This window comes from Athene noctua, chromosome 17 (assembly GCF_965140245.1).
Source record: "Athene noctua chromosome 17, bAthNoc1.hap1.1, whole genome shotgun sequence".
In the NCBI taxonomy this organism is placed as follows: domain Eukaryota; kingdom Metazoa; phylum Chordata; class Aves; order Strigiformes; family Strigidae; genus Athene; species Athene noctua.
Genome location: NC_134053.1, coordinates 12,085,347 through 12,104,058, shown reverse-complemented (window position 1 = coordinate 12,104,058; position 18,712 = coordinate 12,085,347). Strand labels below are relative to the sequence as shown.

At 46.1% G+C, this 18,712-nt stretch overlaps 1 protein-coding gene across 1 annotated transcript; it reads right to left on the bottom strand.

The window, feature by feature from the left end:
• Positions 1 to 6,596, bottom strand: PIK3IP1 (phosphoinositide-3-kinase interacting protein 1). Its single transcript, XM_074921021.1, has 5 exons — positions 6,404 to 6,596; positions 6,029 to 6,244; positions 3,871 to 4,056; positions 3,656 to 3,734; positions 1 to 1,625 (listed from the first exon to the last, which is right to left on the bottom strand). Exons 1-5 carry the CDS (start codon positions 6,489 to 6,491, stop codon positions 1,418 to 1,420), a joined length of 777 nt encoding a protein of 258 aa, XP_074777122.1. The 5' UTR covers positions 6,492 to 6,596; the 3' UTR covers positions 1 to 1,417.
• Between the last annotated feature and the right edge of the window lie 12,116 nt (positions 6,597 to 18,712).

Sequence of the window (18,712 nt, the reverse complement as noted above, 5' to 3'; positions counted from 1 at the left end):
TACAGAGCATTTTTCAGAGCTTTAATACAAGGTAGCACAATCTGCACCTTCTCATTATGAGGTATTTAAAACATTTTACAAAGAAATGGTATTCAAAGGCATTTAAAAATAAAACATTTCCCTTTTCTGAATCGAACATTAACACTAAAACCCCTGCTGCCAAGTGCTGCTCCCTGTTAGGCCCACAGCTATAAATCTGATGGCTAGAAAACTTACTTGAATGGCTTGAATCCCCAAGTCGGGGATGGATGTTTCCCTGAACTGGCCTTGTCTTGGTGCCATTTGGGAGACACTGCAGCAACCATCCCTTCCAACCCCCCTGAAATGCTAATAAAAGTTGTTACAAAACCTCTCGATTAGGGCTGGGCTCCATAAGCAAGCAGTCTTGCTGCACAAGCTGAGTGTGTGTGAAGGGGGCTGGGCCAGGAACTGTACCATAACTTGGGGATATTGAAAGAGCAGCTGCCCTGTCCCGCCCTTACAGTGAGAGCTGCGGCACTGTGGTCAGGGTGACCTCTGCAGCTGGCTTGGCCACGCTGCCCACAGTTGGCTCTGTAGAAAGCCGAGGGAATTCAGAGGAGGATGTTATATATCCTCAGTGCTCAACCTGCTGTAGGTAACTAAAGGGCAGTTTGTTTTCTTCACAACTATCTACCGCTGGCCTTTGGTCTCCTGATCTGTGTAAGTGAGCAGGAGGCACAGACCACCTGGACACCTACAACTGTGGCTGTGCATGTAGCACCACAGGGGAATGGAGATGTGGCCTCAGCCCTGGAAGACCTGGATTTGTTAAGAGCTTGAGAAGAGCTTTTCCAAATTGACACTGGGGCTAAACGTACTGTTCTTGGCCAAAGTCATCCCTCAAATAAAGTCTTCCTTGGGAAAAAACCTGATCCAGTAGCAGGATTCTGGACAGTCTCTCCAGCTCTCAGCCACTAAAGCAAAAAAGCAGGAACTATAATCAGAGTGTAATTACCTAGCTAAGTCTGACATGAAGCTCCCCTCAGTCCCTGCAGTACTGCTCCCTCCTGGGGTTCCAGGCTGAAACTTAAGTAACAGTGCACACCGTTAAATAGGAAAGGAATGGAAAAAGAGGAAGCCGAGACCACGCTCCGGGCTATGGGATCTGTGGCCAGTTGTGAGCCTGGCCCATCTTCCCCCCCAGCTCCTTGGCACACCATGGAGATAGGTGGGAGGAAGCAGCAGGGTCCACCACACCAGTCCCCAGCTGGTCATGCGCTGAATGGTGCCCCTCGAACAGACCATGATGAATAGCCCATTGTTCTGTCCCTCTGCATCACCTTCATCTGGCTTTCATCAAAAAGAAAACAAATTAGAAATGAACACACGCAACCCCTGCACTCACAGTGGGAAGCTGGAGGCTTTGCTCATCCTGAGCTGCTCCTGCCCGAGCTGCTCAGGCACCAGGAGTACCCGCCTGCCCCATGAGCGGGCCGCCGCCGTCCTGCGTGTCCTCCACAGGCGTCTGGTTGGTGTGCACCACTATTGTGTTCTCGTCCACAAGCTCACAGGCAGGATTGGTGAACGCTGAGAGTGGGAGTGTGATGCGCTGCATTTCACGCTCATAAACTTTCTGTTCATGCTTTTCCTTTAGGTCTTTCCCCCTAGATTAAGAAAAACCAAAACATATATATGATGTGCATAGGGTGAGTGCCACTGCTTGGAGTTAGTCTCAATAAAGGTGATACAGTAGAAAAGAAGGGACCTTGCTCTTAACAAACAGATGTTTCAGCTACATACAATGGGCCAGAAACATTCCCTACTGTAAGCAGAGGACCCCAACTGAGCCTCTTTAAAAAGCAGCAGCCAATTGAAGCCTGTCCCTCCCTCATAAACTGTCTTATTCCCTGGCATTGCTACTGCTAAATGATGCCTGTAGAGCCAGGCTTCTCCTGCAAACCATGGAGCTGACAAAGGTTTCCTTATACCTTATAGTCCCACAGCATTGCCTGGGGCAGGCCCAGAGGAGCAGTGAGACAGCACAGAGCCCACTGCTGTGGCGAAGAGCTTCTGTAACCTGCTTCATCTGACAGGAACAAATACCAGAGGTGGATTCTGCCTTTTGTTGCAGCAAACCGACCTCTGTAGCAAATCAAGCCGTTCCTGAAAGTATTAGAGCTTATTTCAGAGCTGGCCCTGCCTTCTGCTGCTGCAGCTAACAGCTTAATACCACAACCGGCTCCCCAAACCTACCTCAGTCTTCAGCCTGTTGCTATGGGAGGCGACACCTCTGTAATTTGTACTGAGGAAGAACTGCCTTGCTTTAAAAATGGATGACATTAATAGCATGTTGTCTCCAGAAAAGCTATGTATACCAAAAGCTACTAAACCCATTAAAGGTTTCTCACCACACCTACCCAAACCTGCCAGCTTGCACGTGCAATTTTGAGAGCAAGGCGAGAGAGAGCGCGACAGTAAACCTGCGCTGCAGCCCTGCTGGGAGCTCTCTGGGACTGCAGAAGCAAAGCTGCATTTGCACAAAGTGCAACATTGGTCTGTTGCTTCCTCCTGCTGAAGACAGGAATGAGGTGGGACTGGCACCACTCACTCCTCCTGGGGCTCGTGATCCCGACCAGGCAGAGCTGCTGGGGTTTCCTGTCAGCACATAAGCATTTTGGCTGCTTTTCAAAGCTGCCTACAAGCGTGCAGCAGTGGCTGTCGTTCCTGGCAGCACACGAGACAGCATTCTCTGAAGTGACACCTCAAATCAGATTCCTCGACAAGCAGCACTCTGTGTTTTGCCCCTTATGTAACACTCCTCCCTCTGTTTTTTTTCTGTCGGCATTTATTATAAACACTTACATAAGGACATGTCCCAGCTTGGGAAAGGGCTCCTTCTGCTTGCTTGTGTCAGACTGCTGTCAAACAGCCAAAATACAGAACAAACCCTCCCAGAGGAGGGAGCTTGGGCCTTCATTTGCTGCAGCGACATTCACTGCTGTTTGTTCATCCTGCCCTGTCTCTTACAACTGAGCTGCTTGCTATTACCACTAACCTCAAACACTGCTGAGCTATGAAATGGCTGAACAAATCATAACTTAAGGGTGAATCAAAACAGACCTTAAGAGAATACAGGAGCTTTGGTAAAATTAGCTTTGTCTGATAAAAGTCCTACTTGATATTCAGTTTCATAGGATATAATGCGAGTGGCAGAGAATTTACCAATTGTTTTTCTTCTAAAGCTAGCTAGGCTAGAGAAACCAGGGGAACAGGTAGCCTGCTGGAAGGATTGTTCTTTTTCTGATCACAAAAGAAACTTCCTGTGAAGACACCTAGGATTTCCTCTCTCCAGCTCTTACTTAAAATTCAGCTCCCCTGGATGCATCTGAGAAAGCCACAGCAAAGTGCATGTGCACACACAAAACCAAAAAATACAGAAGGTCATTTGAAACTTTAAATGGGACAGAACACCACACTGATGGGTGAAATGGAGAAGCATAGGATTAACTCTTACACAGTTCTCTCCTCAGTGCAACAAGCAAAACTCTTGCACAATGTGCTGTATCTAAACACAGGCTTCTATCTGCCTTTTCACTGGGATCTGGTTGGGGCTGCAGGTGCTCAGACATTCCTGCTCTATTTACGTTGTTTCATGCCTACACCAGCTTTTAGACAAAGGATAACAGCCACTGACCTCTTATAGATGTATCCCAGGACAATGCCAGCTCCGATGGTGATGATTATCACCATCATGATCAGCCCCAGCACGTACCCTGTGAAGAGAGAAAGGAAAGGGGGTAAAACCAAGAGGCAGTAGATCCAGCTATAGCATTGCTTTCAGAGCCTCAAAACAAATCAGTCCTGCCAGAATTACAGGAATGGATCCCCCGCATGACCCTGGGTTTGTACCTAGGGTCCCTAAGTCCTTCTTGTCTTTGGAGTTCATCTGCACCCTCTGACTGATCCCAATGACGGGCTGCACAGCGGCTGCCTCGCTCCGGGAGGGCAGGGTATCAGCTGGTTCAAACACCTGGTCGACCTCCTGAGAAGTACCAACTTCTGCTGTAGGGACTGGGGCTGTGGCAGCTGTAGCATCTGTTGAGAGGAGAAAAGAGACATTATAAATACCGATTCAAACCAGCACGAGCCTTGTGAGTGGGACAGATCAAGACTGGTCTCACTGAACCGCCTTTGAAGTACACTGACACACACTCGTCCCCTCTTAAGTTGCCAGAAATCCTACCAAGGCAGACAAGCAGCGTACTCTCCCCACTTTCCTTTGACATGAACCTATTTAACTAAGAGTGCAAGGCAGAACCACAGATGAGACAGAAGTCAGACAGCAAAACGAAACCCAGGTTTCAGGGCATGATTCCAGAGGATGCACGATGACTTCATTTAGTGTACAGATTGATATACAGGCTGAGCTTCAATCAGGCTGAACTGACACGAACACAACTGAGACTCTCCATCCTAAATCTCCCAGGAGTCTACTTATCTCTCTTCTGCCTCAATCCTCCTGACACAGGAAGGCTTGATAGAAGGAGACTCCAGCAGGTGTGAAAACAACCTGGGGACATTCTTCTTACCCAGCCCCTCTTTGCAGCTGTGTTGCAAGCTCCTTTAATGTGATGGACAGGCTAAGTCGGAGCAACACTTGGGGAGCACCGCCACTGACTAGTGTGTACAGCAAGTTCCTCCTCAGCCAGAGCCCAAACAAAGGGGTGTAAGGATGGATGCTCATAGCACAGACTCCTTCCCAACACTGTGGATTTTGTATCAACAGCATTGAAAGATTTTCAAGGTTTCTTGAAAGCCTTCTTCCATGACACAGGTAAAATAGAAGCTGTAGCACAGCAAAAGCTGTGACAGTGCAAAGTAGGTCCTGTCCTAAACAAAAAACCCCTACTTTTTGGAAATACTATGCACAGTATGCATCCACACCTGAAAACTCTCTCCACCTGGATCTCACCCCACAGCTGGAGCAACTCCATGTGGATTTTCTATTTGCAGCCATTTTGAGTCCTCACTGGAATGTGAAATGGAAGTACAGAAGGGGAGTTAGAGATAGGAATTCAGGGTCTCCTGCACTACATGGTGACTTTACCTAGGGTCAGCCAGAGAAGCTGAGCTAAGGGGAGCTGCAGAACACGACTACAATAAAAAGGTGCCTGCTCTGAAAAATTGCCAACCCCCTTATGCAAACGGTGTAAAGGTCGGGTAACTCTCCTGATCCCAAAGCTGCAGGACTGTTTTGGGTAAGGGTCTCGGCAGCAGAACATTTATTTTGCTTTATCTTTAGGGAAAAGCAGGCAAAAAAACAAAGTGAAGAAAACAAAGTGTATGTGTGGGGGAGCGTGTTTACATGCCAGGGTAACAATCCCGAGGGACAGTGGAGTGCATAACTCTTGAGGGGCTCAGAAATAAGTAAACAGTTCAAAAAACCCAAGTGGTTACTTTGGCCTCCATCAAAACCAACATCTCCCCTCCCTTAGACTGGCTTCAGCTACAGTTCTCTTGGCAAACTGTTTCCCCCCCAACTTCCCAGGATGAATCCAGCGTTGGGGTTTTCTGTTCCTTACTCTCCTCCCTTCAATTCTCATTTTCTCCAAGTTCTTTCCCCCCACCTGCACCCAAATTCACGCAGGCGCTCGTTCAGCAGCAGGACACTTGTTCAGACAGAGTAACGTGCCCCAGCCAAGAGCTCTGCAGTGCCCAGATGCCCGGACCTGCCTCCGCCTTCCGCAGCACGGCCGAGCGCCCTACAGGACTAGTGAAATGGGGGGGCACACGCCGCAGGCTTTGCACAAGCCAATTCTGTCCCCAGTAGGAACGCTCCAGGGGCGGAGCAAGGCACAGCTGGGAGGCAGATGTGCTCGCACAGGGGGGGCTGGGGGGGAGCCCCGGGTACACGCCGTTCCCGGGGGGGGGGGGCGGCGGGTGCTGCCATAGGCCGGAGCTGTTTGTGCACTGGGGGGGGGGGACACCCACCCTGGTGACGAACGCAGCCCCGGCGGCAGGAGGGGGGCCCCGGAGGGCAGTGCCCCGGCGGGGGGGCCGCTCCTACCCGCGCCCGGGGCGATGTCGCAGGGTCTCCGCTCGGGGACCCCGGCGGCGCCTCGGACGTAGCACCAGGGCGCGGCGGCGCCGTCAGGGTTCCCGCAGCTGCTGTGCTCCTCGGCGGCCGCGGGGGGAGGCGGGCAGAGCGCCGGCAGCGCCCCGCTCCCCCCCGCGCCCACCCGCCGGCTTCCGCGGTAGGACGCGCCGTTGCCGCGGGGGCACGCTGCGGGGAGACGCGGCCGAGCCGGGAGGGCGGGCCGGGCAGCCCCCCACATCCCCCCCCGCCGGGCCACCCCCCAGCGCCGTCCTCCCCCATTCCCCCCCCCCGGAGAGCGGCCTTTGTCCCCCACAACAAAGCCGGCCCGGGCCCCCCGGCACTCACCCTCGGCGCCGCGGGCGGCCGCCAGCAGCAGCGAGCCCAGCAGCACAGCGCCCAGCGCCGCCGCACGCCGCGGGCCCCCGCGCAGCATCCTCGGCGCGGAGGGCGAGGAGCCGCCGCCAGCCCGGCCGCGCAGCTCGGCTCCGCTCGGCGCCGCGGCGAGACCTGCCCCGGCTCTCCCCTCCCCGGTAAACAACCGCCGGGCTGCGCTTCACACACCCCCCACACACCACCCCCCCGCCCCGCAGCCGCCGCCGGGTCCTAACGCTGCCGCCGCCCGCCCCCGGGCGGGACCCGGCCCCGCCGGGGAGCCCCGGGAGGGGAGGGGGCGGCCGCGGCGGGGCCGGGCCGGGCCGGGGGCAGGCGGGGACCTGCCGCGCCTCGGTGGGTCGGCAGAGGGGCCGGAGCGCCGGGACCGGGCGCGGCGATGGGGGCTCGGCTCGGCTCGGCGGGGGCCGGTTGTGCCGGGAGGAGGGGGGGGACGCGTCCCCGGGCCCGCCGCCTCCCGCCGCCGGGAATTCTCGGGCCAGAAGAGGAGAGTCCCGGCACGGAACGGGGCTTGAACCGCGGGCTGCGCCAGGGAAAGCGTTTGTCTTCAGGGACCTAAAATCGCTGCCTCCCCTAGAGAGCCACCACGAAGGGCTGAATTCTCCTGCCCCGCTTCTCCCTGAGCGTTCCCCGAGCTCCCCCGAGAGAGACGGGGCGGGGGGTCCCCCCCAGGTTAACGACTACACTCTCACCTCTCCTAATCGATCGCTTTCCTTTGACTCCACGTACTCTAAGAGCTGTGCCTGCTTCTTAGAAAAGCAAGATAAACAGCCTGAAAACGCTGTAATTATATCGCAGGCATCCAGCCACCGTGATAAAGCCCCTCTGCAGGCATTTCAGATGGGTTAGAACAGACGCTTCTGTTTCCAAACAGGCAGAGGTATTCAGATGCTGCAGTGCCAGCGCCTCTACACAAGCATCTGGAGTCATCGGCAAAGTTTCAATTTCACACCAGTGAAAAACAAGCGGACTGACCGACTACTTGGTGCTGTTCGACAGCGAGCTCTCGAAGGTGGCCCGGGCCAGCTGATGGGGTTGTAGCCAAGGCTCAGGCCTGCAGCACAGGGTGCTATTTCTGGCTTTCCCACAGAGTTCCTACTGACCTTGGCCAACCTGCCTGCTTCACTTCTTTGCGTTTTCCCTCCCGTTCTGTGACAGGAGGTACGATCAAACCTTCCTTCTCAGAAGAGGACGGGGAAGTTCCCTTCTTTTAAAATGCTTTGAAATCACATGGAAACCACTGAACACATGAAAAGTATTTCTACGCCAGGAAGCTGCATGTTGTATTCTGTGTGTGATGAATCACTTTTCGGGGCAGCACTGGCTGGAGTGGCCGTCCTTCCCTTCCACTCCCAGATGTTTCCATACTGGCAGTGCTTTCAATTGGGCTGCTACATGCACTTGTGTGAGTACCAGGCTTAAGGCACAGATCCAAGCCAACATTTGCCCATTTCTTACCAGGTCATGCACACTTTAACCCTTTACAGCCTGCTGCATCCAGTCCACCCACACTGGAGTCACAAAAAACCAGATGTACCAGCATGGCAGAGGGGTAATGAGGAAAACAGGTCAATTAAGCAGCACTATCACTGAACACAAAACCATAAGTCTTAGCACTTGTGTGTGATTCATGCTTTAACAATATGATTTAACACTACACTAAACCTTGTTTAATAATGTCAAATAAAAAAAAAACCTGCAGCCAGGTTGTAAAAAAACCCAAACTGTGTGTCAGTCCTGACTGACATCACCAGCTAAGATGTCTGCTTTATGGTGTTATGCTCATTGTCTGCGCAGACATTACTACATTCCTTATGCTCTCCAGTTACTCTCTGTGAAAGCAAGGCTAAATGAAGTAAGAAAGAATTTTTAATACGGGCTAGTGAATCAGGCCTTCTGCTCGTAATAAATAGCTCTTCATTAAGAGATTTCATGGGACAAATTCCATTCACTCAGAAGCTGCAGGGCCACACATGCATCCAGAGGCACAGTCTGTCTAAAAGAGTTTGCAGAGGGCTACCAACCTGTACCACTAATTTCTTTTTGCTCATTTCACGAGACTAACTAACACTTCCATGCCATCTTGCACAGAAAGCACCTCCTCCTGTATGTACTGATCCAAGAACTGCAGGCTGGGCAGTAATCTCTGTGGAAACAAACCTCAGACCTTCCCAGCTCTTTCTCCTGTTATGTAACAAGATAAATTTGCACTTTTTGTTACACCCAGCCAAGCTCCACCAAACATTTTTGAGTTTCTAGGCCACAGAAGGACAATGGGAAATCTGGTAGAAATGCAAAAAAAGATCATTTTAATGGTAAAGATCAAAGTCTTTTCCACAACTGACTTCTAAGCATAATTTTTTCTCTTTCATCTCTAGCTTTCTCCAGGATGAGGGAAGATTTATGCCTGGCAGTTTAATAGGATGCCAGGTGGCAGCTGTCAAAGGCAGACTCAATTGCTCTTTCTGCTGTTTGGAAATGAGTTTGCTCTTCTTGCTACCCTTTTAGAGATTAAACCTGACATTACTTCCTAGGACTTGATTTTAAAGTAACTAGCCAAACTGTAAGTAAGCTAATAGCTCTGTAACTCGTTCCTCACATAGTTTACATGTATGAATCTGTAGGTATATGCACATACATGTACCACAACATATCCACACATCCACAAACACTTCACAGGAGAATATATATGCTATTTTTAGGGATGCGGGATGTTAAGCATCCTCCCTAAAACCAGTTTCAGCTGTGAGCTGATACCTTTCCACTGTTTACTTGATACAGGTTCCAGAATGAACAATGTCTGCTTTTTCTCTCTTCTGTCTGTCAACTGCTCCATCTTATTTGTTCTACTTTTTCACCTGTGGAAAAATTCAGAGTGTATGGACTTTTCTTAAAGAAGAAAAATAGAAGGATGCTAACACATAGCACAGCATGCTGTGCAAAGGCAGGCAACTACAGATGTATAGCTCTGGAAAGCCTCTGCAAGAAGCCATCAAACCCACCCTCTTTCTCTGGCCCCAGCCAAGTATGTGCAGATCTTCCTGGGCAAAAGTTCATCTAACCTCCTATGAAAGAGCAAACATGCTTTATTACTTAATCTTACTACATAAGATACTGGGAGGGAGTAAACAAAATTAGTTTTCTAATCTAAGTATTCTTTCGTAGCCAAATTAACATGGATTGCTTAAAAGGGGAAAAGTTCACCATTTCCCTCCTTGTAACAAAGCATGTGTCATGTTCCCATAACTTCCCCTTTCTTCTTTCTAGGCAAACCAAGATAATTCTTTAATTTTTTCTCAAAACTAGTTTTTCTAAACCATTTTCTGCTTCCTTCATAAACTGCGACGCGAGAACGACGATAGTACATTCTGAGGCCTCATCCACCATAAACAGAATATTAGAGAAATTTGTGCTAAAGGTTAAAAAACTGTAAGCATCAAATGTTGCTAAACACTGTTAAGTATTTGCAACTCCAACAAAAGCAGGTCTTTTTACTCCTTTGTTGCCTCTGTCTGGATCATGAAAACAACTGTGGGTCTCACCTGTAAAAAGCCTTCTGTAAGCAATGATGTAGGAGTCAGAAACAAATATTTTATTCCTAACCTAGAAACAATCTGAATAGAACAACAACAAAAAAATCAGGGCTGCAACAAAAGGATCAGATGTTGACTTTATGAAACTGAGATGAGTATAACCAAAAATCAAGACAGAGACAGTCACTACAAAGGAGTCAGTGTGGAGCGATAGAAATATCTGACTGTGCTGTTGCATCCCCCTGCTGACATGCTCAAGGAGAGGCTTTCCCCTCCCCCTGCAATCTGACAGCATGAGCTATTGCTAAGTAAATGCCAGCCCCAGCCTCCAAGGACTAACAAGGAAGTCTGCGGAAGCAAAACAACCATATGCGATATTTGAACTGGTTCAGACTGGTTCAGAGAGTTTGCTCTCGGAACTCAACGTGCCTTCTCCGATGAGCTTTCTGTGTGGGCTGCAATAAAAGGATAGAGGCCTCAGGAGGGCAATCTGGGTCCTATTGTTTACTGGGGGAGAAGCACTGCAGCTACACTTCTCTAGCATTAAGAGATTAGCACTAAATACTCTTGGCAGTCACTGACTTAAGAAATTTCACGCACTGAGTCCTCCCTAACAGCAACACTTCTTTGTCCTTTTTGTCACAAACTGCCCAGTCAGTGCCTTTCCACAGTTCCCTCGGTGTTTTTGATGGGCCCAACTGCCCACAGACATTTGTTCCCACTGGCCCCCTGCGGCTGTTGCAAAGGTCTCAGTTTGGCCCATGGCCCTTAGCTGGAGCTTTCTGAAATCGGTATCTGGGTCACAGACGCTGCTTTTACCTGCGATCCAATGGGTGTGTCTCCGAGCAAAATACCATCCAACTGTAGCAACAGTTAGGAATAAGGTACAGCTGCCTAAAGATGTTTCAGCCCCCAGCTGCACTGTTTTGTTTTGGGTTTTTCTGGTAGACACAGGCTGCTATGACAAAAACCAGAGCATGATTTTTAAGGGTGGAAGAAGGGAAGCTATTTTGAAAGATACTGTGATCCACTCAGAGAACACTTAGGTCTTTGAGTCAAGAACAGGAGCTTTACTCTAAATTATTTTACTAATTTGTTGTTTGCCCTTAGGCAAGTTTCTGCCTCAGTTTCCCATTACTCCTACTTCTGTCACAGAGGCAGAAAGTGCTTTGAAAGCTTCAGACATGCAATACACAGCTTATGAAATGGTATTAAAGGGGAAGGAATCACGAAGAGGGATATGCACGGAAAGTCTTAAGATGTTCTCAAGTTCTACATATTTAGTGCAGACTTAAATGAAAAGTCTACAAACAAACAAGCATTAATGCAGGAAGAAAAATTGGGGAATGCATTGTTTGTTTTTTTTAAGGTATAAAACTACCTTTGTAGCTTTCTTATTTCTTAATTCACTGTTGTGCACAGCAGTAACTAGCAAAGCGAAGCAGTCAGATAAGCCAATATTCATTCTTATTAGAAAATGCCAATCTAAAGATAATGGTTTACCAGCACATGAAAAACATGAGCAGCACCAAAACATGGAGATTTGAGTCAAAAGGAATAAAGATTTATGTTCTGATATCTGTTCAAATTAACTTCAGTGAATTGGACTGGAATAAATATCCTTCTACCAATCTTTCACTCACCATGGAAGCTCATTTCAGTCAAACAGAAGTGATGGACCAAAACTGCTGTTTAAACTAATAATCATGGAATATCATCAGAGTTGGATTCCACTGTGGAGAACATGAGGTTACAAAGTTGCACTTAAATATGCAAAACTTGCAGTTCCTGTGGAAAATAAGGCCAAGTCTAAATAGCACAACCACTCATTATAAGCAAGCAACCCATATCCCATGCCAACAGAAACGCAGTAAGGTTATAAACTTGTAAACATAAAAAAACCCCAAACATACTTTCTTATCTGTCTAGGGTTTGGGGACTAGGATGGGAGTCATCAACATAAGAGCAGAGACCCATTTTGTAATGGGTCTTTTTGTAATTCAACTTGTGAGCAGAGAAGCAGAGACCATACCCCTCAGTAGAGCTACTAGTGTTTCCTAAAAGCCAGGATTCAGAGACATTTACAATGCAGAGCTCTCACCCCTGCATTTTATTTTCTTAGCTGACCCAAAAGCAGATAAAACCATTGGCACACAGGTCTTGTGAAAGACCTCTCTCCCCAGGTGTTTGCCTGAAGGCGGAGGGAGGAGTTGTTTATTTTGGGAAGTTGCCCTTTCTTTTCTGTGTAGAAAGGCAAACCTTTTTCTCTTTGGGTTGCACACATGCCATAGGCATGCAGAGATGGCCTTTTTCACGACTCTTACATATGCACGTGGACTTTTTTACATCTATTTACAAAAGTAAAGACTTTGTTCCTTAAGTATGTTTACAGAATAGGCAAACCTCTATTGTTATTTTGGTCTTGAGTTTGCCATTCTTTAGAAAGTTAGGGCTCAAACCAGTAACACCACAAAGAGGCAAAAATACCAGGAAGGAACAAAGGCTTAGTAGTTTCACCTCATACTTCACTTATTTCTTTAGAATATAATGGTGTAGATTTAGAACACAGTGCATTTGACTAATGACCTGGCACCTGAGGTAGGCAGGCCAGAAGCAAAGAGATATATATCCTGTCTTACTTGTATTTTCATTGGCTTCCAGGTATTCAATGAGGACAATACCAAATTTCACGTAGATACTTGTTGCTTCATCCACTTATGCTAAAAGAATGTAAGAAATCTCATCACACAGTGCCAGTGAAAGGATTTTTCTATTCAAAATAAGGCCACCCTGATACACAACGTTGCAACCTGCCCACCATGCTATGGTTATTCACACAGAGCTGAGGAACTGTCTTTGTAAAGAGGAAGATTTTGAGATACAAGAAATACAGGCTGTTTCTCTGTGCACTCATGGTCTCTACTCTCTATCTCCAGGAAATGAATGCATGCAGCCTGCAGAGTTTATTTCTCTTTTGGTTTATTACTATTTAAAAATCAGTTTTTGTATCCCCTTCTACAGAGGCTTCACCTTCCAACAGAACATACAAAAAATACACACAATAGAAAAAAAAAAGATAGGTAGGTAAGTTGCTTTATACAAACAGGTCCCTAAGAACCCAAAAAGGCTAAAACAGGCTCGGTTTCAATAGAAGCAGGCCCATAAATAGGCAAGAGACTTCATTCAAGTAGGGAAAGAGTCATCCATCCTTACCCAAGATCCTTCCATGCTCACACTGAAGACAATGGGAGGATTCCCAGCAACTTCAGTAGAAGCAGGATTGGGATTCATCAGAGCCAATGGCAAACTTTTCTGCTCCTTCCCTTCCAAGGCACTGTCTCTTCCATACAGTGTGCAGCCAGGGAAAAATGCCAGTTTTCCTGGCCCATCCCACACTCATGTTTCAGTTGTTCACTCTACAGGACATCTGAGAACAGCCTTTTATTTTCTCTCTTACACTGTGTATTTGCGCTAATTGCGGCAAACTTTCAGATTACAACAGTACTGAAGAGAAATTCTGAGCCCAAGAGCAAGGCTTGGTTGATTCTTTTAAGAGCCAGCAGTCAGTCTGACAGCTTTGCAGAGGGCATGTAAAAATTGCCTGGAGAAGGCACCCATTTGTAGACACTGCAGCCAAAAAGCTGTTAGCAAGCATGAGACTGATGTATTATAAAAGCATGTACCCAAGCTCACTACATGACTGCAGGAAGCTCTAGAGCATCTATGGCTGCCAGTGGCTGGCTGAAGTGACCCCATGGTCCACACGGAACCCAGGAGCTGGGAGGGAGTCACTGGAACATCAGTGAGACACCAGTTACCTCCTTCCTTCAGCACATCTCAGCTCAGAGCCCTTCCAGGTTTCCAAAACTGCAGTACAAGTAGAGAGGCCACCCAGCTCAACCATATAAACCCTGAGAGCAGATCAAGAGTGCTAGGCAGGCTTTAAATTAATTTAAATATTTAACCTTTCAGGAAAAACATGGCCAAATGTTTAACTTTGCATTACACCTGAAGTCAGTGAGGCCAAACGTCTGTAGTAGAGTTCAGCAGCACAATTCTGCAGCACAATTTGGGAGGTCAATCAAATCTTGAAACAGTCTTACCCAAGGTTATCATCATCTCATTTTATAGATGGGAACAAAACACAGGAAGAGGCTAGAAATGACACAGGGTGTTAATTCTTCACAAACAGCCAGTCATTAGCTGCTACCACAGAGCAAACAGCTGTGGTTTTTCACTAACATGCTTTAACGATTCCAGCCATCACCACAACCCCTTACAGCCAGGGTTCCTGCTCCTGTTCTGTACCACTTTGCAGTTACATCACATCACTATTTTCAAGTTTGTTTGTTTGTTTTCTTTTTAGCCAAATAATAGTTCTCTGGTTTGTTTTATAGCTAACGCAGTTATGTGCAGAGCTGTACACATCTGAGTAAGTACCACATTGGCACAGGAATGTGTGGAGGGTGAAGGTGTTGAGGGAGCAGGCAAGAAGACATGATGCCAATGCTGCTGCTGCTGACTCTGCGACAGTGAACGCGGCCTCGGGCTGCAGCCGGGGAGCACAGCCGATGGGGCTGAAAGCCAAATCTGTTCCCAAAGGCTCATTCACAACAGCTGAAGGATCTTGGTTTGAAAGTGATGTTCAGGGTAGTGGGACTCTCTCAGGAGACACGGGAATCTTCCAGGATCTTTTTTTCCCTTTTAAGTTTTCCTATTGATTTTCCCTCTTTGCTCATTTGTTTTGTCTCTTGGTGTGGAACTGAGAGCATAAGCTCAGAGAATCACTGTGAGTTTATGTTCTATTCAATTACAACTCAGGTACTGTGCCCAGGCAGAAGGTGAACGGTACACAGCTGGCTTAATTTACATTAAAATATTCATAATGCTGTTAAGGTATATTCATAATGCTAAAAAAGCCAACACATTCCATGGTTTTGTTTGGCACTTGCTCTCAGAGTTTCTGCCATGCTGAACAATTGAAAATATCTGATTATTTTTGTGGGTGATAAAGAAAAGCCTTTTCTGTTTAATTACTTAAAATTTTGGTAGCGGATTTTTGCTTTGTCCATTTATCTCTCATGAAACCCAAAGAGAGCTCTTGCTCTCCTTTCATTGTTCCAACACTGAAGTCTGGAGTTCCTTTGACGTTTACTTTGGCATCTACTTCCTCAAGCAAGCACCTTAAAAAAAAATTAAAGCTGAAAGTGGTACCCCACTCCAGACTCAAGACATAAGTTCAGATATTGATTTCTAGGAACAAAGATTTAGTGAAAAAACAAGACACTAAAGTTACAACAGAGCCTACAAAAAATCTAGGTTAGCTTTCATACTATCAATTCAATTAGTTGAGTTAGATAGACATTCAGTTACACAGCTCTTCTATTCAAGTCATTCCTTACTGCTGACAGCAGTTGAGGGAGGAACAATAATTTCAGGGAATACGTGGGAAATAACAAATATTCCCTAAGTCACTGGCACTCAAACAGGTCTAAAATTGTGACTGGGCATTTGCAATTATTCAAAAGATTGGTAGGAAGACCACCTCCACACCATCTTATATTCTAGGCTTTAAAAAACAAACAAAACAATCATCCCCCCCAACATATAATACTTTGCCCTACTATAGTTAAGGCACTGGATTGAGAGAAGGAAAAATCTGTGTTCAATTTCTGGTTCTGCTATCAATTTCCCACGTCATCATGTGCAAATCACTTAAGATTGAAAGCTCACATGCACCGCATTACCATGCATCAGGTGAGCTGCACTATTAGGTCTGTTTGCACACATCAACACATTACAAATGCAAGGTAATGTCATTTAATTTAACTCAGTATGGAATAAATTCACATTAAGTTGCTTTACCTTGCGTTTGTTGTGGATTAACAGTACATAAATTCAGGCAACAAAAGAAGCCTGGTAAGTCTGTGCCCCTACATTCAACATTTAAGCATGCAAGTGGATTTTAGTCCATCTTTATTTCATTCATTCACCTCTAAGCATCTATTCCTTTCTTGTCTGTCTTTAGTGTTTAGATTATAAATGGCTGAAGATGTTTTCATCATACCTAATACACAAGGGTCAGAGCCTCAGTTGAGGGGTTTAGGGACTCCTATAATACAAAGAAATACTACACTTCTGATTATCTAAATTTGCATGAACTTAAGTTCCCTTCTGGGCAGGGAAGTGCATGGACTCAAACATTGGATTGCAGTCCCACCGAAGAAGATAAGGAAAGGAGGGCTGGCCCAAAATGAGAACTATCACATATACACTGATATGCCAATTAAAATGTAACAAACAAGCGACATTGCAGTTCAGGGCAGGTAAAGTACTTCCCTTTGAACTCTGAACTTATGAGGCTCAGTTTTCTGTTTGGCTCTGCTTCTGTTGTATGAGAAGCAGACACTTCCCAAAGCACAGAATATAAAGAATTTGCATGTAGATTAAATTACTGTCCAGAACAATATGCCCCCAAAGAAGCAAAAAGCTCTGAAAACATCCCACTGCTAAAGATCTGCCCAACCTACTGCTGGCACCAGTCTGCACCACTCTCTTGTGTTGGTGCAAATCTCTCCCATTTACACTAGGATGATCTAGAACTGTAATTTCAGGATTGTTAGCTTCCTGCCCTAATTGTTTCCCTGTCCACTAGACTGAGAAGTAAGTAGCTTTCATTCAATGTATTCATGACAACTTAGTAAGCATTTTCTTTGACAAACAAAATGCACAGTTAGTGTTTTAGAAGGCTTTCTTTTTAGTTCAAGGCTTTTCATTTGTTTCATCAGGTCAAATTCTGTAGCATTCAAAAGTAAATTTGGATACACACGGCCAAAACTCAACCCACTAGTAACACTAAAGTCTGTGGAACTAAATGTAGAATGAAAATATCCTCCCTTCTGTCTTGTGGAGTTGAATTTTATGACTAGTGCACCCTCTTTGAGTGCATATGGGAACACTGAGGACGCAGACTTCTTCTATTTTTCAGAATACAGCCTCAAGTCAACAAAATTTTTTCTGGTAGCTTAAATACAAGCTATTAGTAAATCAGAGTGACTGCAGTTGCATTTGCTAACCCCAGTGAATGCTGACGGGAAAGCCTGCTCTATCTTGACTTGCTTGGCAGCTTACAAGGGTGTTTCAGCATGGTCTAGATTTGTATGGCATTTTAAAATGTTTTGTTACTTTTTTGGAATGTCCTGTTTCTACTTGTCAACTAAGCTTATCAGTACAGCAATGCAATTTCATGAAACTTTAGTTTGAAGGTGGGTTCTTTTGGATTTCAGGTTTTTTTGTCCCCTTTTAAATGAGACTCATACCTATTCCAGGGGAAGATGAATGGAGAAGAACGTATCCTTCAGTCTCCCAACACAGATTAATAGCAAAACATCAAGTCCACTGCAACATGCTCTCAATTTAGAAAGTGCTGGTGCTATAAAGAGAAAGCCATTGATTATTCATCCTTGGTTTATAATACTCAAGAGCAAGTACAAAAAAGTAGCTTCTTACAAGAGAGAAGCTAGGGCTTCTAAGTCTGTAGAATTTAGAATGTCATTCCAAAATCCATTTACTTACAAAGGCTCTGTAATTCTAACATAAAAACAAAGCAGGAATGTGTCTTATTTTAGTTACGTATTAGTTGCAGGGTTTGGATTAGGAGCATCTGGCCAACGCCAAGCTGTGGCACAACAGCAGTTTGTGGCCAAGTTCACATTTAATACAGACATATCTCCTGCAGGGGATGTGGGTCCTGGTCTGAGGTGGTCTATCCTGCTCCAGCACTGTATTAATGATGGAGACAGCTACTGTTTCTTAGAATGCAAGTTTGGTGTGGGACTTAGATTCTTCAGAGTGGCTTTTCTAGAAACATTCAGTACATATAGCACCTTAGTTCACCAAATCACTGCTTAAATCTTTGCTCATTAACCCTCACAACAACTGATGTAGAGAAAACTTTTCACAGATGGGAAATTAAGGAATAAATTCAGGTAGCTGTCCTATGTGACCTTGAGCATCAACAGCAGAACCATAATTATAACTCAGAGTATTCCTAACTCCTAACCCTGTGTTAAACAACATTTATACCTGGATTTGGTACAAAAGACCATGACAAGTTACATGGGAGGAAAGGGAGGGTCAAGAAAGGGCATTATTTATGCACAAGTGGTATTTTCAGATTAAATGGAACCTCCAACAGCCTAGAGCCCAGCTTCTTTGCATTTTATAATCAATTCTTTTTCAGAGATATGCTGTTTGCAATTCCCACCTCTTATAGCAGAAACCCTTCTTCTTTTGGAAAAGAAAGGAGTAAGACTGGCTTTTGCAAACCTGACTAGAGGCAGATCAGGAGAGCATGACTGTAGCCAAAAAGCCCAGCTCACTGAGAATACAGTACAGTGTAGAGTGGGATTACTGTCTTATTTACTGGTTCTCATTTGCACACCTTTTGGACAGGTGGCTAAATTGCTCAAAAACCAGACAAAACGAGGGGATGCAAAGTAACATACTAACTTCTTTAATAGAGTCCAATCCAATTAAATCAAAATCACTCTGTGAACCCCTGGGTTTATTCACACTAAACAAGTCAGTGGTACAAAGTGTTAACCCGATAGCTGATTGTGTTTATACCCTAGGTCCCCACATGAAAAATGAGCACCAGTCAACCAGACTGCAATGGTATTTTCCCTTCCTTTTTTTTTTTTTTCTCTTTTTTTTTTTTTTCATAAAACTA